At 36.8% G+C, this 26,181-nt stretch overlaps 2 protein-coding genes across 3 annotated transcripts in view; both read right to left on the bottom strand.

Moving 5' to 3' along the window:
- Positions 1 to 13,502: 13,502 nt before the first annotated feature.
- Positions 13,503 to 22,830, bottom strand: hapln4 (hyaluronan and proteoglycan link protein 4). Of its 2 annotated transcripts, XM_005170459.6 has the most exons (5): positions 21,784 to 22,830; positions 18,676 to 18,784; positions 15,810 to 16,172; positions 15,419 to 15,721; positions 13,503 to 14,550 (listed from the first exon to the last, which is right to left on the bottom strand). In XM_005170459.6, exons 1-5 carry the CDS (start codon positions 21,910 to 21,912, stop codon positions 14,195 to 14,197), a joined length of 1,260 nt encoding a protein of 419 aa, XP_005170516.1. In that variant the 5' UTR covers positions 21,913 to 22,830; the 3' UTR covers positions 13,503 to 14,194. The 2 variants fall into 2 exon arrangements, with proteins under 2 accessions (XP_005170516.1, NP_001038372.1); NM_001044907.1 differs by lacking the exons at positions 18,676 to 18,784; positions 21,784 to 22,830 and adding an exon at positions 16,269 to 16,489.
- Positions 22,831 to 25,184: 2,354 nt separating this feature from the next.
- Positions 25,185 to 26,181, bottom strand: part of tm6sf2b (transmembrane 6 superfamily member 2b) — a 35,054-nt gene continuing 34,057 nt past the window's right edge. The window contains 1 exon segment of the mRNA NM_001080661.1: positions 25,185 to 25,437. Coding sequence (NP_001074130.1) covers positions 25,228 to 25,437 — 210 coding nt within the window. The 3' untranslated portion in view covers positions 25,185 to 25,227.

Here is a 26,181-nt window from a genome sequence, read left to right as displayed (position 1 = left end):
ATAAATAACAGAAAAAGTATAACAAAATTAAGAAATCAGCAGATATAAATATTGTCTTGCATATTACAGGTCTGCACAGTTAGGCTGCGGTCACATTAACGTTTGAGCATGCAAAATTCTGTCATACGGCACTGCGAAGTGGAATTAAACAAAGCGAGTGTTAGAATTAAACTAAATAATTAGAGATTGAAAAAGCAAGCCAGAGAGGTCATGTTTTGATCTTTGATTGGTATCAAGCAATCACATGATGTGATTTCGCATGTCAGCGTTCTCCAAGATTGAACTTTCCAATGCTGCGAATTATGAAATTTGTCGCATGAGCTATCATTCCAGGTCAGCAGTACTCACATGCGTATGAATGGAAGTCTATAGGGAGAAAAGTGCAGTGTGACCGGGACTTTAAGCTGTAACTCTAATTAAACACACCTGATCAAACTAATTATGGCTTGTTAGAAATCTACAGGTAATGTTGAAGCAGGGTGGGAACTAAACTCTGCTGCGCTGCAGTTCTCCAGGAACTTGGAGTTTGACCCCCATGGTATATAGCAGGGGTGCTCAATCCTGTTCCTGGATATCTACCTTCCTGCAGATTTCAGTTGCTACCCATATCAAACACACCTAATTAATTGGTCCTAATTAATTGGTTTAGGTGTGTTTGATATGGATAGCAACTGAAATCTGCAGGAGGTGGTCGGCAGAGCAGGGAGGATGGCAAGGCGGATAGACTCCAAGGCGGTTGGCAACAACTGGAATGTGAGTGGACAGGAGAATGCAGACGGAAGTGACGAATCAGGAAATGAAGTAGGAGATATGGAAGTAGTTTGCGGGAACTATGAAAAATGGGACATGGTTAAAAACAACAAACGGAAAAAGAAACGAAGAAATAAATCTGATGAAAGTGATTCGGATAGATGCTCAGCCCTAGAGGAAACGGTGACAGTGGAATACAAGGTATTTGCTAAACCTGTGCAAGAAGGGGACACATTTGGAGGTATGAATCCGATACAACTAACCAAAACACTGCATAAGGAAATAGGTATAATAAAGAGTGCAAAAATCTTGAGAAACGGATCGATACTGATTTTCTGTAAAGATGAAAAACAGCAAGCTAAAGCAATTAAGGTGAATAAAATCAATGGAAAAAAAGTAGAATGTTCCAAGACAAACGGGAAAAGATATGTTAAAGGCGTTGTGACAGGAATTCCTGTCAATGTTTCGGCAGATGAAGTGAAAGCAAGCATAACAAATGCAAATGTGGTCGAAGCTAAACGCTTAAGAACAAACAGAAATGGAAGTGCTTGTGATAGTCTTTCTGTTATGGTCACATTTGATGAGGAGACACTCCCGAAAAAGATATTAATCGGGTATATGTGCTATGATGTAAGACTGTACATTCCCCCGCCCCTTCGGTGTTATAAATGTCAGAGATTTGGACATATAGCAGCTTTTTGCAAGGGAAAGCAAAGGTGTGGTAAATGTAGTGGGGAACACGAATATGGAAAATGTGAAGAGGGTGCAAAGTTGAAATGTTGCAACTGTGGAGGGGATCATAGCTCAGCGTATCGAGGGTGTGAGGTTAGCAAAAGGCAGGCAGAAGTACAAAGAGTAAAAGCTGTTCAAGGAATCAGCTATGCGGAAGCATTAAAAAAGGTTCCAGAAATTATGACTGTGTCTAAACAAAATGAAAACAGGAACAAAAATACAGAGACATGTCAAAAATGTGAACAACTGAAAGCGGAAACTCTGATAGTGAGCAAAAATGATTTTGTAATATTCATGGCAGAGATAATAAATTGTTCCGCTCAAACGAAAAGTAGGAATGAAAGAATCAAAATAATAATCAAATCAGCAGAAAAATACCTGGATGTGAAGGATCTGCTCTGGGAAACGGTTAGGGACATCTTAAATGAAGATACACAATCATCCCAGCCTGGGGGAGGAACGTCTTAAATGTTAAACGTTCTACAATGGAATGCAAGAAGCTTAATTGCGAATGGCCAAGAATTTAAAAAATATATTGATAATATTATAGAGAAACCTAATATAATATGCATACAAGAAACATGGTTAAAACCTCAATTAGATTTTAATATTAAGGGATATAATATAGTTAGAAATGATAGGAATCATAGCAGAGGAGGAGGAATTGCAACATTTATAAAAAGCGGAATGAAGTTTAGGATAGAACAAATAAATACAAAGTATGAATCAATTTTAATCAAGGTATGGACGGATAGAGGATGTATAGACATTATTAATTATTATAATCCCTGTGATAAATTAAATCAAAACATATTAGAAGAAGTAATGGGTGTACGACAAGACAGTGTTTTATGGTGTGGGGATTTTAATTCACATAATTCATTATGGGGGAGTAATAGTAATGATGCAAATGGGATTCTTCTTGAAGAATTTATAGATGAAAAATATTTAGTTTGTCTAAATAATGGTGAAGGCACACGGTATAATTGTTTTAAAAATACAGAAAGCGTACTAGACTTAACATTTATTAGTAGTTCATTAGCAGCGGTTAGCACATGGAAAGTACTCAAGCACAATACAATAGGTAGTGACCATTACCCAGTAGTAACTAAAATTGGATTAAAGATAATGTATGAAAAAGAAGATAGAATTCCAAGATGGAAATTGGAGAAAGTAAATTGGAAAGAATTTCAAGAATTATGTGATAAGAGAGTTATGACAATACAAATAATAAACCAGAGAGATGTAAACATTTTAAATAATAAAATTGTTAATGAAATAATTCAAGCAGCCGAAGAAATAATACCTAAAAGTAAAGGAGTTGGTTGTACTAAAAATGTACCTTGGTGGAATAATGATTGTAAAGCAGCTATTAAAGCAAGAAATAAAGCATTTAGACATCTTAAAAAACACCATTCACTGGAAGCTATGATCATGTATAAAAAGGCTCAGACAATATTAAGAAAAACTATTAAAACACAAAAGCGTATATTCTGGAGAGAATATTGCAATAGTCTTGGACGAGAGGTACAATTATCAGAGGTGTGGGGTATGATTAGAAGAATGGCAGGTGTTAGACGAAATTATGAATTACCAGTGTTACAGTATGGCGATATAGTAGCGATCAGCAACCTAGAAAAGGCGGAACTATTAGTCCAACATTTTAGAAATGTACATAGTTCAGATAATCTCTCTGAAGAGGCTAGGAAATGCAGAAATACTACATTAACTAAACATCCTGATCTTTTAAAGAAAGTAAAAACAACAGAAAATCCTTTAGATTTACAGTTTAATATGTTTGAATTAAAACGAGCAATCATTAGCGCAAGACAAACTGCCCCAGGTAAGGATGAAATATGCTATAAAATGTTGTCACACATGTCAGAGGCATCACTAGAAATAGTACTAAATTTATTTAATCAAATTTGGGATATGGGTCAATTACCTATAGCATGGAAACAATCTATAGTAGTACCTATACTTAAACCAGGGAAAAATCCATCAGATCCTTCTAGCTATAGACCCATTTCACTGACATCCCACTTATGCAAAATAATGGAAAGAATGATTACAGAAAGAATTACATATTTTTTAGAAAGCAAAAACCTTTTTTCTCCATATCAGAGTGGGTTCCGCAGAGGCAGAAATACTATGGACTCAGTATTATGTTTGGAATCAGACATCAGGAAAGCACAGACTAACAAAGAAGTTGTGATAGCTATCTTTTTTGATATAGAAAAGGCATACGATATGCTTTGGAAAGAGGGATTGCTGATTAAATTAAAATCTTTAGGAGTCACTGGCAAAACATATAATTGGGTCATGGATTTCTTATTTGGAAGAAAAATACAAGTTAGGGTAGGAAAAGAATATTCACATGAATACACAGTGGAAAATGGAACTCCTCAAGGTAGTGTTTGCAGCCCATTATTGTTCAATATAATGATAAACGACATTTTCTCTCAGATTGAACAAAGTATAGGAAAATCATTGTATGCAGATGATGGGGCACTATGGATTAGAGGTCGGAATGTGTCATTTGTACAAAAGAAAATACAGAATGCAATATTTGAGGTAGAAAAATGGGCAAATAAATGGGGATTCAAACTATCTGTTGCAAAAACTCAGGTCATCTGTTTCTCAAGACGACATAAAACCATATCACTCGCTTTAAAACTATATGGACAACCACTAGAACAAGTAAAAACTGTAAGGTTTCTTGGGGTTTGGTTCGATGAAAAGCTGACATGGAAGGATCATCTGAATAAAATCACAGAAAAAAGTAAAAAGGTTATTAATGTACTTCGTTGCCTGTCAGGGCAAGAGTGGGGAGCGAGTAGAACATCACTACAAAATATATACTGGGCCCTCATGAGATCTGTTTTTGATTATGGATGTATAGCTTACATGTCGGCAGCAGAGTCAAACCTCAAAAAATTAGATGTATTACAAGCACAGGCCCTTAGAATCTGTAGTGGATCATTTAGAACCTCACCAGTTTCATCTATGCAGGTTGAAATGGGAGAAATGCCCTTAAGCATTAGGAGAATGAAATTAATGATGGCATATTGGGTTAACATTCAGGGACAAATTGAATCACATCCAACAAAAAGAACATTACTAGAATGTTGGGAGCATGAGGAAACTAATTTCATAAGTTTCGGATGGATAGCTGAGGCAAAAGCCAGAATAATTGGATTAGATCAACTGCAATACTGTAAGGCAGTCCCAATCCCATATATTCCGCCATGGTTTTTTCCATTACCTAAAGTAGATTTCAATATACAACAGGAGTTAAAAGATAACAATAATATTCTTCCAACAAAATATATAGTGCAGAATTATTTAGAAAAAAATTATAAAGAATCAATATTTTTATTCACAGATGGATCTAAAGACCCACAAACAGGCCATACAGGCGCAGCAGTGTATATCCCAGTTAATCAATACCATATTAAGAAAAGAATAACTAATAATATATCAGTATATACAACAGAGTTAATTGCAATACTAATTGCCCTGCAGTGGATTGAGGAGAATGACATATATAATGTAGTAATTGCATCAGATAGCTTTTCATCACTGGAAAGTATAAGATCTGGAAGGTCTTCATACAGAATGGATATTCTTAATAATATACTCAGTAAGACATATTATATTAAAATGAAGGGCAAATCAGTATATTTCATTTGGGTTCCTGCTCACGTAGGTGTGGAAGGTAATGAGAAGGCAGACTTTCTGGCCAAACAAGCTCTTAGAATTAGTAAAGTAAATCTAGAAGTCCCATTGAGCAAAGCAGAAGCTAAAATCATGATAAGAACATATGCACAATCAATATGGCAAGTACACTGGGATAACATTGATACAGGTAGACATTTATATAATATACAGAAACAAGTTGGAACTGGGAGGAAGGAGAACAGAAATCGTAGGGAAGGAAGTATTATAACTCGGATGAGAATAGGTCACACTGGACTCAATCATACATTACATAAAATAGGGAAACACCCAACTGGGCAATGTATACATTGTAATCAACAAGAAACAATAGAACATATTTTATTTCACTGTAGTAATTATAATAAAGAACGAAACGATCTTATTCAGTCAGTTAAAAAGAGCAATCTTCAGCATTTTACATTGGCAGGTTTATTAGGAAACAAATCTAGTGAGGTATATAATGATATAATAAAATTTATTAAAGAAACCCAGTTAGAGGAAAGAATATAGAGATAATATCAGAAGAATTGTTAGTCCACCCCATCCCCCATTTTTATTACATTTTATTAGTATTATAATTTTTTTTTTTTTTTTTTTTTTTCTCTTCCCTCTCTCCCCCTCCCCTCACAATTTCCTCCCCCTTTCTCTCCCTTCATGTAATTTATACACTTCAGAAAGTATTCAACTAGTTCCATACTCCATTCCAGTCGGTGGCGGTAATGCACCTATAAGTCTGGTTGCCAACCGCCAGTAAAACCCAAAGAAGAAGAAGAAGAAGAAATCTGCAGGAAGGTAGATCAGCAAATGAAACACAACATAATTATTTTTAATTTTAAAGTTTTAAATAATTAAAAACTTTGTCAAATCTCAATAAAAAGTTTAAAATAATTATAAAAAATAAAAATAAAGTTGGCAACACCAAAAAACCAAAGGATCCAATCTTTTATTGTTGTAATTATCTCATGACAACAAACTTTTTTATTGTTTCTAATATAAATTCATAGGTGAAAACACTGCTCTGAAAAATACTTAGCAACAAACTCACAACCTGGGACCGGACAGTGGAGCTTTTGTGTGTGGATGGCTATATGTATATATGTGTATGTTTTTGTGATTCCCTGTGATGATGTGCACATGTTACCTTACTGAGATCATGGAATTTAATTTTGGCTTAGTTGCCAGAAAGATACATACAACTGTTAGCATCTGTACATTATGGCAGTATGCAATATCCAATAAATACATATACTTAACCAAAAGTAATGTAAGAAGTTATATGAGGAGAGGCTAACTAGCTAACAATGTAGCTTTCAAGTACACAGTTTAAGATATATTTATTTATTACTTATTTTAGAAACTCTCAAAAACATTTGAACACATTTTACTTACTCATTGTAGATTCTTATTTAAAGCCTAATACATATCAGACTCTACATCTGAATTGATGGACAGAGAATAGAGCACACTCAGCAGTAAACAAATCAAACACCTGGCTCCCTTAAAGGGCCAGCATTTTCTGAAAACTCTTTCCAACACCTTTGTGTTCAGAATAAGACAGACAGCCTGTGGGAGTGTTTGGTGATGCCTAAATCATTGTTGTCACAGTTATTTACTGCACAATCTACAGAGTAACAGTGCAGGTATACTAATTAAACACACCTGATCAAACTAAATCTAAAGGTAGTGTGTTGAAGCAGGGCTGGAACTAAATTCTGCTGGGCTGCGGCCCTCTAGGAGTTTGACACCCCTGTTACATAGCATATTTTCAAAGGAATTGCCTACAATTATCACAATCATGCACATACCATTGAATTAAAACAATAAAAATATAAAAACTTCATCCAAAGCAAAAAAAAAAAAAAAAATCTGATCCTCATGTTGTTCCACCTGTAGTAATAATAATAATATAAAAACAAATGACCTGATTAATACATTTATTTAGGAAAGTCTTAATACTATACTGTTAATGCCATTTTACTGTACCTACTTCATTTGAAGTTTTCCAAACAAATTCATTGAGTCTCTGCGAAAATGTATGTACGTGCTGTTTAAGATATTTTTTAAATAACACATTTGTACTAGTTATTTAGCAAAATACTAATATTCAGCTTAAAGTGCAATTTAAAAGCTTAACTATTGGCTAAACTAGGTAAATTAGATTAATTATAGAAAAGTAAACAAAGTTATAAAAATGATTGTGATAATTTGGTTGCTCAGTGTGAATATTTTTGCCTTTAAATGCATCTCGTTGGTATCTTTACCTTTTAATTAGCTCTGTGACATTGACATTGGTTGACTCCTGATACTCAATGTTAAAAAACGTAAGAGGAACCAAAGAAAACACAGAGATGGCTGCAGAGAAATTTAGCTTATCAATGCATTGTCTCACTTTCTCCTCAATACTGATCATACACATACCAAAACTGAACAGTATATATATATATATATATATATATATATATATATATATATATATATATATATATATATATATRTGTGTGTGTGTGTGTGTGTGTGTRTATATATATATATATATATATATATATATATATATATATATATATATATATATATATATATATATATATATATATATATAGCATCATAAAGCATCAGAGTACATGGGGTAATAATGGTTGAGCAGTAATTTACCATTTATTATCACAGTAACTCTCTGTAATGGGTACATAAAGTAAATTACTGTAATTTATTCTTTGCACTACAAAATTTCATACAAATTCTGCTCCTTTTACAGTAAAATACTGTTTCCTTTTATTACAGCAAAACACTGGCTATTTTACAGTTATTTACTGCATAATCTACAGTAAGGGTTAACAGTGTACATATTAGTACATATAAGTACATATACACTATAAAACCATTCCCTTGTTTGAGTTGCATAAATGAGCCCATTATTCAATGTGCAAATCTATCTATCTTATTGCTAGTATCTAAATATGAAAAATCTCTGCATGTTTCTTCAAACATTTATCCCATATTTTCTGCATAATTTGTTGTTTATTAATAAACTGCTTGTGCAACTTCATCCCTTTATAATCAAGAGCTTGCCGTGAATAAATTGTCTAAACTGCTGCATTAACCTTTTGCCCTTTCTTTTCCACTTCAGTCTGAGTTCTCTCATCGTCAACAGGCAGGCAGCAGCAGCAGGCTTGCTCTTGATCAGTACCTGCGACCGCTTCCAATCGGAACAAATCAGCAGGATCCCTGTTCAAAGCTTATAGGGTCTAAACAAACAGAGAACACTCGCTGTTTACTGCTGGAGGCTTATTCAACAAAGCAGAGCCTTTGTATGCACAGACTCATTACCCGGTGAAATGAGCCAATCAATGTTATAAACACTTCAGCCAATTACCTTGTAAAGTGTTATGTACATAATACAGCATTTCCGAGCTTTGAGCAAGAAGGATGGTTATTTTGGGTTGACGAGGCTGTAGTGTTTGTGTAAAGAATGCAATGAGTTATTCAAATGTAAAACTTATATTAATTTGTATAGCTATCTAAAGGTCTTGCCACTGGAGATATTTCAGCAAGGAATAATCAAAATCCTGCTGGTTCAGTCAGCTCAGCATTGCTTTTTTGTTTTGCATCATCATCTATTCAAGGTGACTGACCCCAGACCCTGCAGTATTAGCCCATTTTTCAATACGCTAGAACAATTTCCATGCTGAAAAGAATATTTAAATCCTGATTGGAGATCCCAAGTAAATCAGAGGGACATAATTGGTGCCGTGACCCAGATGGGAGTGAGGTTTGTGGGGTAAGTATAATGAAGGCTAGCTAGTAAGTGCTGCATAAACCTGACATATATATGCCCTCTTAACACTTTAGAGGTCTTGTTAGTGTGCTCACCTCCCATTTCAGTGACATCAGCTCTTATTTTATATGGAGTTGGTTAAATTAGAGGGACTTTGTTGGTGCCGTGACCCGGATGGGAGTGAGGTTTGTCGCGTCAGTAGGCTTGCTAGTATAAGTGTTTTTCAAACCTGACACATATGCCCTCATAATACAGGTTTATGAGGCTGATATGTACGCCCTTATAAACACAGATTTAAATTCTGCTTGGAGATCCTAAGTAGAACCAGAGGGTTTTAATTGGTGCCGTGACCGGAATGGCAGTGTGGTTTGTGGGCTGACCATAATGGAGGCCAGCTAGTAAGTGCTGCATACACCTGATATATACGCTCTCATAACACTTTATAGGTCTTGTTAGTGTGCTTACTTCCCATTCCGATGACATCAGTTCTTATTTTGCTTGGAGTGGGTTACATTAGAACCAGAGGGGCTATGTTGGTGCCGTGACCCGAATTAGGGTGAGGTTTGTGGGGTCAGTTTAATGGAGGCCAGCTAGTAAGTGCTATGTAAACCTGACATATAAGCCCTCATAACACAGGTTTGGAGATCCTCAGTAGAACCAGTGGGGTTTAATTGGTGCCATGACCCAGATGGGAGTGAGGTTTGTGTGCTGAGTGTAATGTAAGCCAGATAGAAAGCACTACGTAAAACTGACATATCCGTCCTCATAACACTTTAGAGGTCTAGTAGTTAGTGTGGACACCTCTTATTCCAGAGTCACTTGTTTTTATTTTGTTTGGAGTGGGTTGAGTAGAACTAGAGGTATTGTGTTGGTACCGTGACCCGGATGGGAGTGAGGTTTGTGGGGTGAGTAAAAATGAAGGCCAGCTAGTAAGTGTTGCATAAACCTGACATATAGGCCCTCATAACACTTTAGTGGTCTTGCTAGTGTGCTCACCTCTCATTCCGGTGACATCAGTTCTTATTTTGTTTGGAGTGGGTTACATTAGAACCAGAGGGATTATGTTGGTGCCGTGACCTGGATGGGAGTGAGGTTTAGCGGCTGAGTGCAATGGAGAATTGCTAGTAGAACTGAATGGGTAGACCAGGTCATAAAAAGGTTTACTAGTGATTGACATTAGAGGGTGTGAAGTTTAGCATGCTTGTTAGTCCACTTGCCTCCAATGGCAGTGATGCCAGTTAGAATCCTACTTGGAACAGTTGACTAGAACCAGAGTAGTTACACAAGCAACATTTTTACGTTTTTGTCAGAAATGTGATTGCCACTGTCCTAACCAAAGGGGTTTGTTGGTTAGCTTGTTGCTGTTAGCACCTGTCAAGATGGGAATGCTGACAGCCATTTTCTACAGCTATGCCCTACACATTGCACAGCATTTTCACTTTCAGTATTGATGCACAAATTATTTGACACCTCATGCCTGCTTTGGACATAATGTTCCTGTGTTCAATTTTCACTTTCGCTTCCTCCCCTCTGATAGCAGGCAAGAAATGGGACAAATGTGGCACCTTTTGAGTTCTGATTTAGTTCTGTTTGCCCAAGAGGATGTGCTCAGTTGTTAAGGGTCAATTAATTTTGACTTGTTCAGGATGGTGTCCAATGATCCATTGAAAGGTAATGCAGCCTTCTCAAAAGAAATGTTGAATTATCTTCTTATGCCCTCTTTCTGATTTAAGAGTAGCACAACATTTGCGATGGAATATATTTCTAACAGAGGTTACCTCTTAAGAAATACGTTTAATGTGTTTTTAAATGTTGTGATTTTTATTTTTTTTTATTTATTTATTTTTTGGAACATTTTTGAATAACACTGAAACAAACAAAAGTTTTGGTTACACTTTATTTTGATGGGCCATTTGCGTATTAGTAGACCTTCTGCTTAATATATGTTGATACTGCTTCTTGAACACACATTTAACTGACTATAAGAAACATTACAAGTACAAGTCAACTTACACTAACTCTAACCCCAACCTAACAGTCTACCTATAATCTAATGAGAATTAGTTGGCATATAGGTGCAATGTAACTTAATTCAACAAACAAACCGTTAAAATAAAGTGTGACAAAAGTTTGTCATGACATAGCCTGTTTCTTGTCTGTACTTGCGTTCTTGAGTCCTTGTGAAACATTATCAACCGTCACCGAAATACTGTTCCAATTCAAAGTTCACATCTTGCCAAGTACAGATAAAATTCCAGAATGTGTACTTGTTTCACCTCTTTTGTCAAAGATGCATCAAGAGGTGACTTGTGCGAACCTGCGAAGCGCAGGTATCCCAGAATGCATTACAGGCCAACCAGCGGAAACTAATGGCGGACGAGAAAACCTGCATGGTTTTAAAAATACTCCTCTGCTGTGTTACAAAATAAAAATTTAAGAGTTTTTCTGGCGAGATATAGTTGTTTTAGAATTGAATCAGCAGTTTATTTACAAAAATAGCACGTCTTTGATGATGTGCTTCCGCTTATGTGGACTCTGAGCCCCAGACTGTCAGCGGGAGCTGTGTCATTACATACCCCACTAAGAACAGCTTTACTACAGCCAGTCCATCTCGGATGTACCATTAGATCTCATCTCGACATTATAGTTAAAACATGATGTTTAATACATCTTGTGCATATCCAGCGGACAGTTTTGATCTTTTAAATCCATTATTTGTTCTCAGGTGTTATTGTTAGTGGCAGTGTTATTTTCTTGCATTTCATAATTGGCTTTATTTATGTTACTGTGTTGTACACTGTTAACCTTTGTTTACCAAATTGCTTACCATTATCTTTATAGGGTATATGCGGAAGTATGCGGAAGGACTTTTAATTTGTCAGTAACCTGAGTCAAGCGCTTTCGGTGAACTGTAATTGTTCGGTGAACAAAATTAAATTTAAAATTAAAATTAAAATTTAATTAAATTACTTTTTCTCCGGCTTGTCTTTAAAATATGAACATTTAGTTTACCCTAGTATATTAAATGGATCTTCTGCGCTAGCCTGCTATTCCTGATGGACACGTACATGTAAATGGCTTTTTGTCCTGTTTTACGCTTGAGCAACTAAATGAATGTCAAAGTCTATTTAACTGATTGTATTTTATTTACATTATAACATTGATGCTGTAAAAAGAGCCGTATAAAATCTAAAAAAGTCACATAAACCGTTCACCGGATGTTTATCAGTATGGAAGGAAACACTAACTCTGCATATATCCTATTTCTTGTTTACGTCTTGTACTTTATACTTGTATAATGTCCATTGTAGTTTATTAAATCTCATAATCAAAGACACGAGACGGTGTGTAATAACAAATTTTACTTCACATTTATAAGGATTTATGTTTACATTTTCTTAAATCAAAAATATTGATTCATAATATCAATATAATATTAATTATAAGGCTGTGCTTTATAAAAGTTATTTAATTTGTTAAAGTAAAGTGAAACCGCTAAATTCATGGTGAGTTAAGTGATGTTATAAAGTACACTGTCCTTTAATTTGAAGAAGTAAACTTGTGTCCTCACGTCTTTGGAAGTTCATTCAGTCACACTATTTTGATGGTCTGTTTCTCCTTAGATTATAAGTAGAATGTTTGGTTAGGGTTAGTGTAAGTTGACATGTACTTGCGTAAAGTTCCTTATTGTTAAATGTCTGTTGAAAGAGTGTATCGACTGATTTTAAGCAAACAGTTTACTAATACTCAAATGAACCATCAAAATAAAGTGTTACTGTTCGTTCTTCCAACTCTAAACTTTGCATGTCTGTACTTCCAAGGACACAAGTTCAAACTTTGCTTAGTTGGTATTGAGAAACAGCCACAGTCATGTTAAAGTAATGACAACTAAAGCTAGCTTGGCATACATAATGCAGTATTTTTAGATGTTTTTCCAAATCTTTGTGAACAGCAATCATTTTGACAGCATTATTGTCTGCGCACGTTAAAATGTCTGTGTTTTAATGTGTTCTTGTAGTTTAAATATACCTTTAGTAGTGCTCCTAAACTGTTGGGAATTACATGTATTTCTGTTTAAATGTTTAACCTTGTGCATTCGAACCTGCTAGACCATGTCAGATAAAACCAGAAATGACTGGCATATAATGAAGTGTATCAGAGTAAACAGGGCATAATTTCAGCCATTTAACAAATGACTTGCTTTTCTTTCAAATTCATGAGGCCTCATTATAGCTGTTACTATGGAAATGTAAGGGTCACTTATGTCATCCTGGCAAAGCAACAAACATTTCTCAAGTGTTTATGTAGACTGTAGACACAAAGCGCGGCATCACTAGAAGCTTGTGGCCAAGAAAAACCAAAATAGCAATGTGCAATTTGCTAGAGCCATATTCAGCCATCGTCATGGTTACCGGCGACATCAGATTCTCCTTCCCTTTTTTTGTGTCAGAGGTCAAGATTTGTTTTTACAAGCAGTGCTGTAAGCTGGATCCACAGTCATTCAGCGAATTGAAAAGCAAACACAAACAGGTAAATAACTTTAATCTAAAATGCATCATCATAGACTTTATTGTGCAATACTGAACAGACAGTGCAATTGTCAACCGCTAAGAGGTAGTAAAGCAGCCTATGTAATTCTGTCATTCACAACATTTTAGCTTTATCACTGTAATGATCATCAAAGAAAAGGCATGCTTTTTGTTATTGCTTGCCAGGTCAATCCAAATGTATCAAAAAATTGTGTTTCTAGAGTTATGTGCATAGTAATTGGCAAAGCTAAGCCCAGTTCATGCTAGCAGTTTCTCATCTTCTAGTGAGTGAGGGCTATTGCTAATGTGCTACGCTCATGTTGAGGCTAAATTTGCGTTCATATTTTCTTAGCACTATTTAAAGTTGCTTTTGTCTTCCCTGTGAAACAGTAAAAATAAGCCAAATTGAAAACCTCACGGCAAAATTCTCGTTTTTTTCAGCATGCAGGGTGTACAGCGAAACAGTTAAGCTAATGCATTGTGCCATATTCTTCCTTAGCACTGTCTCTGAGGAAATATGCTTCAAGGGTTTCTCAATTTAGAGAAATTTAAACATTTCAATCAAGTAAGTGAAATTATAGAAGCTCAATTATGCCCCGAGTTGAGCGCTAGCTTAATAGCCTAGCATGTGTGCAAAAAAGCCTTGTTTTTCAAATGCTAGTAAAGCTAATAACTAGTTTTTGAACTTTCAGATACTTCTGGTGCTGTTAGCCATTTTGGATGTGGTTTCAGTTGGTGTCTGTGTTGACTGGATGTCGGTGTTTTTGCGGAAGCAGTAGACTCCGTAGAGGCGGAACTTCTTATCAGGAAAACCCAGGTTTCGGACACCAGGATCTGGGCCTCCACAGCGGGCTCGAGGATTGACAATGGGGTAACGGATGCTACCATCTTCTACCCACCCTGCCTCACAACGGTCCAAGAGTTGGATCTTCCAAGCAGCGTACAGTTGTCCAACTTTGGCTATGAATGCGCCATCACGTTGGCATGCCTTTACCGCCTCAAGGTAGTTAACCTTCTTAAAACGCTTGAGAAAGTAAACACGTCCTGCAAAGGAAACACAACAAAACTGTGAAAAGATTAGCTCACCACAAATTTCTGAACACTGCAGTCTGTTTGTGAAATCCTTATTAAAGGAAGACATTTCACTGCATAAAATCTCTAAATCTGGATTGTGATTTCATAGCCTGCCTTGTTCATGATGAACTATAAATGTGTTTTTGTTCAGGCCTGGCTGAGTGAGGTGAAAAGCGGAAAAAAAGGAAAGAAATCTTTCAGACTGCCACCTGTTTTTTTTTTTTAGAAGTCATTCATTGATTTTCTGTTTGTTTATGTGACTGCTGACTGTTAGGGTGGCACATCGTCTCATATTTCCCACTGGGCCATTCTGTAAATTTCCAGCAGCTGGTCAGTGTAGGGGTATTATTGAAAATTGCCCTAGCTATAAAGATTTCAGGACAAACTGTCCTCTCTAATAGCCCACTTGGGGCTGAAAAGAAAAGCCTTTTGGCTCTCAGTGACTTGACTGCAAGTGGGTCTGAAGAACTGGGCAAGTCTTGTGTACCCACTGGATCATACAGCACTTACTGACAAATGGTCTGAATTTGGGCCAAAAAATAGATTTCTTCCTGAAGATAAAATCAATTCAACTTTCAACTGTACAAAGGCCTATTATTCCTACATCGTCACAAAGTGAGTCTGCACCCCAGAAGCTGTACTAAGTCATAGTTTCTCTGAGACTGGATTTGATTTGACCAATTCTTACAGGAACTGATGTATTGCTAAGTTAAGACTCCTTCATTTGTGGCTCTGGAAACATTTGTTGGACAAGTATCAAAAATAAGTCTTTGAAAGAAAGACCTTCTCAACAGGAATGTAGTCCAACAGCCTCAGGCTGGAAAAGACAAACACTCACCGTTGAGGTTGGAGGTAAAGCAAAAAGCATCATAGCGTTCGTCGTCTTTGTGCCTGTAGCCATAGTTGCGGACACCTGGAGGGCTGTCTTTGCGGCCACACTGGTCTCTGGGGTGGGAGATGGGATACTGGACTGAGCCGTCCTCTAACCAGCCAGCATTGCACCAATCTAAACCCTCAAGCCAAGCCTTGTGTAGTTGTGGATGGGAGGCCAGGATTGCATCTTGTTCTCGACACACTTCCTCAGCCTGATGGTAGTTCAGCTTGTATCGTCCCGATGGAGGGTAGTATGGGAACACAACACCTTTGAAAGGTAGATCAGAGAAGTTAGTTCAGTATAAATAATATATTTGATTCAGTCTTAGATACTACAATCAAGCCAGCTCCCTGACCTTCAAGGTCCAGATTGACAAATCCTGTGTCATCCTCCATGTCATTAGTGACCTCGCATTCATATCGACCGTAGTCTTCCAAGGTGATGTTGTGAATTATAACCGAAGCATCTCCAGGTCCTGCTTGCTCTAGAGACACTCGCTCTTGGTAAGACCCAAATGCCTTCTGTTGTCGACCCAGTGCCACAAATACATCTTCAAACTGGAAAGCATCAGAAACCTTCGTCCATTTGATGCGAATGCGGTTAGGATCAATGTCCTCTGGTTCATGGTGGTATCGGCAGGGAAGGGTGATGGTTCCACCACGATGAGTGACCACCTTACCTGGAGCAGTCTGGACTATAACTGCCCCAGTATCGTCCTCTAGGAAAAGAAGAAGGAGGTTTCATTTATACAATAAACTAATTTAATGCACAAGTATTTCCAGAAGGTTTGGATCATGGTTTAAAATAAACGCACTTCCATTAAACATCAGTAGTGAACAGTAACTCAGTGACAGTTGACGTAGCCTTCAATCATCTGTGCAACCTCGGGGATGCCGACATGTTTTAGAAAATCATCACCCTGGCTGGAGTTTAATGAAAGTTTCTGTTTCATTCACTGGACACTGTTTTAGTGTGGAAAAACTGCAAAAAAAAAGTGAGGTTTTGTAAACACCTGTGTTCGTGTGGACAGGGCCTAAATCTGGCTGCCTGTGACTGACTCAAAGTGGACACAGGTGTTTGGCTTTACCCTAATTAAACACACCTGATCAACCTAATTGAGTCTTTAGGCTTGTGTGACACACCTGTACTAGAAGATCTAATATGTCATTATTGATGAAAATTAGGTCAAACATTGTGTTAATCAAAACTAGTGTTAATTAGTCAATAACCTGGCAAACGATAAAGGAATAAGCAGGATTATCTGTGGCTTGCTATGAATTAAAAGATTTTAAGTGAAGTTTATTTGGAAACTATTTCGAGAGGATCATGTGCTTATGATTGAACACAGCTGGTCATGAATTAGCCAATTCATGATTCACCAATCAGACGATTCCTTAGTCCCTATAAATACCCTTAGGTATATATCACAGCCATCTTCTTTTTGAAGAATCCCCCCTTCCACGCCTACTCCTCCGACTTTCCTAGATGGGTGGCACGGTGGCCCGGTGGTTAGCACTGTTGCCTCACAGAAAGAACATCACTGGTTCTAGTCCTTACCAAGCAGCCAACGTTTCTGTTGGAGTTTACATGCTATCCACGTGCTCATGTGGGTTTCCCTCGGGCCCCCCAGTTTCCTCCCACCATCCAAAAACATGCAACTTAAGTTATTTGACTAATTCAAATCGGCACCATAGACGAGCTCCTTGTTATATCTTAAGAGCAATGCCTATCTGTTCATTAGCTACTACAGCAGGGAAAACTCCCGTCTCATCCTGCAACGGGAGGGAGCCATAAGCTCGAGGATGTTATGAGCTCAGGGCTCTTTCCCGGGACAGCATGCCAAACACGCTTCATAATCAATCATGAGCTAAGTGTAAACTCTTGAAATGATCTTTAAATTGTTCATTTTTAAGGGTTTACATTGGCAAACACTAAGGTTTGGGTAAAAAAGCACATTGGTGTGGGATAGCTAAATATTTTTTCTTTCTTTGTTTTTATAGTGTGTTTCTTCATATTGATTGAATTCAACTGACATGTCATGCCAGTCTAAAAACCTTCACCGTGGATGAACATTAAACCAGTAAATTACGTTGTGATTTAGTTTCAGCCCACCTGTTGAGCACCTCTACTGAGTAACAGGAGCATCTGAAACAATTGATTTACTTTCGCATTAAAAAAACACTAAAACAGCTTTCATCCTTAACCTTATCTTTTATTTCCCAAAGAATCCCTTGCTTTTGTCTGACGGCTGTTCAAACACACTTGAAGCATAGCTGGATTGGAAAGTGATGAGTGTCCTCTTCGAGCCGCCGAGTCTAAAGAGTGTGAACCATAGCTGTCAAACAACACCTTTCTTCAATAGCTATCCAAGATCTTCCGGACAGATCTGGAGAGCTGTAATCAGCCTTGACATCTGCTCGTTTAAACTGTCAGCGTGATACCCGGCAACTCTGAAATGTTTGTTACCAAAACACCTTTTCTTTTAAAAGAAGGGTTGCCAATCACGTCCAATCATTAATTCAACCAGGGACAGCTAAAGAACAGGTATTTCATTTGATGAAAAGGGGTCTAAAGTGAAAGCAATGTCACCGTGACCACACACTTTTCTGAAAGTAATTTGCAGCTGCCAAGTAAATGCTGGGGCCATGCTGTGAGAGGACAGCTAGTGCAACAGCTAGCGGCAATTAAAGACATTTTTTCCTTGCTTATATAAAAACGGAATAGCAAATGAAAGGGAGAGACCTAGTGAACCTGAATTTTATTAGACAGTATGTTTACCTGAATTAGCTGTATATAAATATGCAACAAGTGTCAGATGTTGCATGTGTTTACCCTCCTTGAGGCTGAAGCAGCCACTACACTTGATGCTTGTAAGAGATTTTCTTTTAATGCCTCTTGTGGTCAACTACTGACCTTGGGAAGTGAGAGTATTCACAGATGATGACTCTTGTGGGTGGAGCGGTCTTTAGGTCAAAATATACACAAAGTGCTCTGCATATCAATGCATGTACACAATAATTCTACTTAGTTGTTGATATATATATATATATATATATATATATATATATATATATATATATATATATATATATATATATATATATATATCAGGAGCAGCAGAATGCAAGTAGGCGGGTGTCAGTAAGTATACAGTAACCTTGTGCTGTGCATTGGTTTTGTATTGTTTACTTTGTTACATAAAGTGGCACAGAAGTTCTTACCCATGACGTGAACCACTCTCCTCCGTCCTTTTTCCAAGTCAGCTGGGTAGGAGGTCACAAAGGGACAAAGGAGCAGCAGTGTGCAGGTAAGGATTTCCAGGAACAAGATCTTGAAAAAAACAAAATGTTTATATTGTGCATAAATGAGTTCAAATCTTTAAGATTGTGTACAGCATGGGTCTCAAACTGGATTCCTGGAGGGCCGCAGCTCGGCACAGTTTTGCTCCAACCCTAATCAAACACAGCTGATCCAACTAATTAAAGTGTTCATGACTACTACAGACTATTAAGCCCGTCAGGAGTTTGGGACCATTTTTGAGTTTGGGACCATTGATTCATAGTGACCTTTCTAATGTAGTCCAAATCTGAATCTAAACTAGTTGCCGTTCTAACTAGATACATTTTTAATCTTAACTTTGATCTTGGCTTGAAAAAAAAGCCTGAGAACATGTAAGAAATAGTTAGAAGTAGGGGTGGTTTTAAAAGCTTGCAATGTTAAAATTTAAGGTTGTACAGACATACAGACATTGTAGTTTACCATGTTGTAAGCATGTTTAGTTATTCTGCTATCACGCTGTAACACAATCCTAACCATTTTTTTTTTTTAATGTTTTGCAGATTTTGGTAAATTGCTTGTAGGTTTTTTCACATTGTTGACACATTACTGTCTTTTAACATGATAATGTGGTAAGATACTTTTTAGCCTTGGCCCTTAGATAGATAGATAGATAGATAGATAGATAGATAGATAGATAGATAGATAGATAGATAGATAGATAGATAGATAGATAGATAGATAGATAGATAGATAGATAGATAGATAGATAGATAGATAGATACCATTTAAACATTGTTAATTTAAGTATTTTAATTTTTGTTTGGGTTTGATATTATTTTTTGGCAAAATGTAACTTGGCTGTAACGATTATAAAATATGACTGATTATTAATTGAAATAAGTGTGATTATGCAATTATTTGTATGTTTTGATACTTTTTTTAACGATTGTCTCACTTAAGCCCATACTGAAATCTAATATAATAATAATAATAATAATTCCCTACATTTATATAGAGCTTTTCTGGACACTCAAAGAGCTTTAAAGAATGAGGTAACCTCCTTATCCACCACCTGTGTGCAGCATCCACCTAGATGATGCGACGGCAGTTATATTGTGCCAGAACGCACACCACACATCAGCTGATTGGTGGAGAGGAGACAGAGTGATGAAGCCAATTATCATATGGGGATGGTTAGGAGGTCATGATGGACAGAGGCCAGATTTGGCCAGGATGCCGGGGTTAAACTCCTACTCTTTTTCAAGTGACATCCTCAGATTTTTAATGACCACAGAGACTCAGGACCTTGGTTTAACATCTCATCCGAAAGACGGCACTCACTGAGCAGTATAGAGTCCCCGTCACTACACTGGAGCCTTAGGATCCACACAAACCACAGGTTGGGCGCCCTCTGCTAGTCTCACTAACAACACTTCCGGCGGCAACCTAGCTTTCCCATGTGGTGTCCCATCCACGTAGTGACCAGGCGCAGCTTTGCTTAGCTTCAGTGGGCGATCATGTGAGAGTTGCAGAGAGCTAACTGCCGGCATTACCAAATATCAACATGTACTGTATACATAAGCTATAGTTTATGTATTTGAACATGTATGTGCATATAACTTTAATTTCAATATTTGGAGGCTTCAAGCTTTTTTATTATTAAAGACTTGTCACAAATTATTAAGATTATTAGTAATTTGTCAGTTTAAAAGTAAATGAAATAAAAGTAATCTACCTTTTTTTTCATTTTGTACATTTAAACCAATCGCAACAAACTGGCCAGTCTACACATAACACACGACTTGTTTGCAGTTTTTAAAACAAATATAAGAATTAGACTTTAGCGAATTTGAAAGTGAAAGTTAAATAGCATGTGCGTTTTCAACAGTGCCGCTGTATTTTGGTTTATTCCTCCATCGTGTGGCTATTAAAGGAATTCATTAGATTAAATGACCGCAATTAGACTTTTATTTATAAATCACCACAGCTCTAAATGTAAATCAGATCAGTTTTTAAAGACTCTCGTCTTTAAGGACATACAGATATTTATCAATAACAGGATTTTGACTTGATGTAGTCAGGAAATGATGTAGACTAAATACCAAAAAAAATACTATACTATAGTGTTTTTGAACCATTTTATTTATAAGTACTTAAATACATCTGGCAGTAACTTTTTCAGTAATATTAGTTTGTATAATACATGCTTCAGTGAATTTTCGGTGAATGTATTTATTTTTATGACATCTGATTTATTAATAAAAATAAAATATATTTACGTTTTCAGTGTTTTGTGGCATTGGCTATTTAGTGTTTCCTAGTTGAATAACTTTTATCCACCAGACCGATTGGTGCGATTATGTATTCACAATGGTATGATCATTTATAGGGGTGGTCAAATAGATTAAAATAATATATATATATATATATATATATATATATATATATATATATATATATATATATATATATAGATAGATAGATAGATAGATAGATAGATAGATAGATAGATAGATAGATAGATAGATAGATAGATAGATAGATAGATAGATTAAAATACAGATCAGAGAGAACTTTTTCTCAGATTTAAAGGGACCTATACATCTTGTTTTGACATCCTTTAGGGGGGATCAATCCTTAATTAGGGGAGTCAAACCCCCCCTACAATTCGCACCCTGGTTATTACTAACAAAGTATAAACACTGGGCTATATAATATACACAAATATAATTCACTTTATATTTACTATCTTTTTCTTAATGTGGGCCAGCTTGCATTTTGAATCAGGTATATAAAGATTGTTTAAAAAATGCTTGTATAACAAACGAAGTATTTCAAATACAGGCCTTAAACGTATTCAGTTGTGTAACATGATCCACATACACACACATTACTATTACTAGCAGCTGTGACAGCAGCATAAACATACGACACAGCTGAATTCGCCATCAGCTGCAGCAGCATCTTTCAGCATCCTCTACTGCATTGCACTGCGCACTATCAAGGTTACAGCAGTAAAAGCCACACACACACATGCAGTCCGAACTCACCATCATCATGCAATGACGCGTTTGGTGTTGAGATGGTATAAAGTTATTGCTGGAGAGGCTGAGGCGTGCTGTAGTGCAGCTGTCCCGCTTCTGACTGTCCCGTTTCACTGCAGATGTCCACCGTCGCATCTCATCACACTAGCGCTGCTGACCGACTGTATCAGCAGACTCTCTTTCACTCACGACTGAAGAAAAACTCAAGCTCGTACAGTAATGCCATGTGGTCGACGTTTTATAGAAAAGTTATGTTTGTAGTGCTTCTTTTGTTATTGTTTGTGTAAATGCTTGTTTGATCATTTACTTTAGTTAATATATACGAAAACTAAACATGGTTTATTGTTAACGTTTTTAGCTCATTAATTAGCCTAACGTTTATTACCATGTGTTTAATCAATTTATGTAGCCTAATTGGTTTTACTACAGATATATCGTGGTTATTGCATTGTTTAACTACAGTAACCATGTTTATTTATTTATTTATTTATTTATTATTATTATTGTTAGTTTTGTTTTTACATTTTATTAACCTCATAATCTCGTGACAAGTAATATCTAATCTATTCGGACATTTGCTATATGCCAGAGGTTCCCAAACTTTTCTATTTACGACCCCCATAACAATGCCAGTGACTCGTGACCCCCAATATCCTCTGAGGTGGTTATAAATATAAACATTGCACATGATGGTGCACACATACCGCGTTGCTCATACATATCAATAGGCCCAAGTCTATCGTCGTTTCATTTTGAAGAATGCCACTCAAAGACTAAGTTGTGGCCTGAATTTATTATTATAATTATTATTTACATAATTTATTTTTAATGTACGTGAGTGCCGTAAAGGTGTAAGAAAGTTTGGTCACACTTTATTTTGATGGTCCGTTTGTTGAATTTAAGTTACAACTAATACTCATTAGATTAAGTAGACTGTAACAGAAGGTTGGGGTTAGGGTTAATGTAAGTTGAAATGACAAATGTACTTGCAAAGTATCTTATAGTCAGTTAAAAGTCTGTTGAAGAAGCAGTATCAACAAATATTAAGCAGACTGTCTATCAATACTCAATAGGACCATCAAAAAAGGTGTCACCAAAAGTATAACCTGGAGCCATAAAATCAATGTGCTGCAGTTGACGGTATTGCTGTCTCTTTAATATAACGTAATCACCTGAAGGGTCACAAAAAATCGAAAGGCTGATAGCTTTTATTTGCTTTTCTATTTAACTATTAATTATTTTTCTTTGGTAGGTTAATTCTACTACTTTAATACAATGAATTAGATTTTTGGAAATCAACCCTGCTCATTGTCCCACAAATCACACATACAGTATGGACAATTTAGTTCATTCAATTTACCTATAGCGCATATTTTTGGACTGTGGGGGAAACCGGAGCACCAGGAGGAAACCCATGCGGACACAGGGAGAACATGCAAACTCCACACAGAAACTATTACATTTTTATTAAAATATTGTTATTGTAAAGTGATATCTCTATATTAATCATTGTTATCTCCGCTGTATCAGTTGATATGAAGCTTTCTGCTATGCTAGGGTTACTTGTATAGCTTGACAGACTTGTGTGCTAATTTAACTGATTTAATGTCACATGCAGCGCTGTTTGTATGTGCTAGCAGAAATTCCTGCGTGCTCCTCATCAGCATGAAAAAGCTGCTGAGCAAGGATTGCTTTTAAGGTTAGTAGTTGTAGAACTCAACCCTGCTGACTTATTCAGATAAAGAGCTAGGATAATTATTTATTAGCTATGAGACCAGCCAGTTTTTCACGAGATGGCTCTGACATTTATTACATTAAAAATTTTATGACATTCGTGAAAGAACTTGGAAAGTACACTGAGAGAGAGAAAAAATCTGTGCAGCGCAACAGGATCTACCTGTAAAATAAAGTTATTTGACATTTTGGTGAATAAAGTGGCTAGCTTTTATGAATTTGAACTAAGTGTAAAATAGAAAACATGAATAAGACCTGCCCATAACTCAACAGAAATATGAACGCAGTAAACATCTTGATGTCGAAACAACATCAAAAATGTGCTAAAATTGCTAATCAATTTGATGCCAATTGACTGTTTTGTAAACGCAATGTTAGATGCCATTAATTTTGATGTCGTTTTTACATTTACATGCATTGTACGGATACAAAATTCAGTGTTAATTTGTCATTTGGAGTTTTCATATATTATTAAACTTTTTGTGTGATTATTTTTAACCCAGGCCCATTCTGGAGACAGCAAAATACGTCCCAGGAGCTACGTTTTTTTTTTGCAGTTTTTGTTTTTGCGAATCCCACCAGAAGCCATTGTGTTTGCTTTTTCAGATCTTAAATTTCTCTTGCAAGTGCCATTCAAGCCTGCTGTTCTCACATAAATCCACCAGAGGGTGCTGTCAACTGACTAACTTACTGATTGACCAATCGACCGATCTCTACACCCTCCCCCTTTCATAAACCCAACCAATAGTGTTTTAAAAATCACAGACTGACCTCTCCAACCCTTCCCTAAACCCAACCGCAGTGTTTTAAAAAGAAATTTAGAAAAAGAAAAGCCCCCTAATTTTTGACACATTTTTAGATTTAAGCACATTGTCAACCTGTTATTTACTTGTTTATTTTAGTTTTTGGCTTCTGTTTTTGTCTTACCCGCTTTCTGGAATCATTCTTCACCGGACTCGAACCCTGTCATCGTGGACAACTCCTTTCTGCATCTCAAGTCCACCGATGTACATGGCGAGCTACCAGACGAACTGGAAACAATGGAAAAGCCATCTATGTCGTAAGCAGTCAGCTGGTAAGCATGAAAGGAACAGCATGATACCGCCACGTAGAGTTTGTTTTAAAGATGAAATGCACCCATATGTACTACATTTTTCGCGATCTCCAGAAATGTATATGGGGCTACATTTTCAGTATTTGTTAATTATTTTGGTGGTCAATTGGGAATCAGCTTGTGGATGTCAAATTGACGTCAATGTTTTGACATCAAATCAATTTGCATTGTGACAAGTTTTTTGACAGTCAAAGTCAATGTGATGTTGTTTTCACCTCAAAATGCCAGGTGGGAAATTAAACAAATTCATATAAACTAACCATAATTTTCCAAAACGTAAATGTAATTATGAATTGCCATTCAGTTTCATCAATGGTCTCAGATAAATGCAATTTAGAGATATTTATCCTCATGAGTTGTTCAGCAGCAACCGTAGCTCTGGCAACTGGCACAATCAAGGAGAGGTCCTGTAGACTATGTGATTACTAAATTAACAGGCCCCCGCTGGATGTAATTCTCAAGCACTGTTGTGCCTATTAAACAATAAATCTGTTTTGAAATGTACTTTACTAAAGGAACAATTCACGCAGTGTCAGGAAATAAAGACAGAACCGTATTATTTGTGTGAACCATCTCTTTAAGTTTGATTATTTGTAGTCAGTTTAACTTAATTTCTTCTCATTGTTGGTTTGGCCCATAGGTAGGATGGGAAGGAAGTAGTCCGGCTCTCGTTTGCAACGCAGGGCAAGAAGCACAGGCCCGACTGCATACAGCAGGTTGAGGAGCAGGACGGGCAGCAAGGCTGTGGAGGGAATCCTGTACACCTCTGCAGTGCGCGGGTGAAGGGACGCTCCGATATGAGACCACTGGCACTGTGGTGGACAGAAAAACAAGATGAGGTTAGAGTTTCTTTTTAAATAATGTGACTATCAGACTTCTTTATACTCTTCAAAATGAAGATTCCAAAAGAATGGAAAGAGCACATGGTAGGCGATGACGAGTGTGGGATGGGAAGAGAGTTATGGGAGTAGTGTACGGCTACTCGTGGGAGTGTTTGCCAAGTCTCGAGACCTGTGGAGGAGCTTCGGATGGGTACTTTTAATTGGTGATTACTACATCATTTAACTTGTTAAACATTTACCCGTTCCTGCCTCTTTGTTCCTTAAATGAGTTTGAGATACTTCTACAGTAGCTTCTGGCAAAAACCCAAAACACAGAGTAAGTATTGCTGCAGCACGGAGACCTCCATGTGGAAGGGATTACACTATAAGCAGACTGGGTTTGGGATTGGTGTAGGGTTGGTAGACATTTATCAAACACACCAGGTAACTGTGAAGTTGGGTTTAGGGTTGGTGTAGGTGTAGTAGACATTATTAAAGCCCACCAGGTTACTGTGAAGTTGGGTTTAGGGTTGGGGTTAATGTAGACATTAATACAACTTACCAGGTTACTGTGAGGTTGGGTTTAGGGTTGAGGTTGGAGACATTAATCAAACACACCAGGTTACTGTGAAGTTGGGTTTAGGGTTGGTGTAGGTGTAGACATTATTAAAGCACACCAGGTTACTGTGAAGTCAGGTTTATGGTTGGTGTAGGTGTAGACATTATTAAAGCACA

The sequence above is a fragment of the Danio rerio genome, chromosome 22 (genome assembly GCF_049306965.1).
Source record: "Danio rerio strain Tuebingen ecotype United States chromosome 22, GRCz12tu, whole genome shotgun sequence".
Classification (NCBI taxonomy): domain Eukaryota; kingdom Metazoa; phylum Chordata; class Actinopteri; order Cypriniformes; family Danionidae; genus Danio; species Danio rerio.
This window is presented reverse-complemented; position numbering and strand designations above follow the sequence as displayed.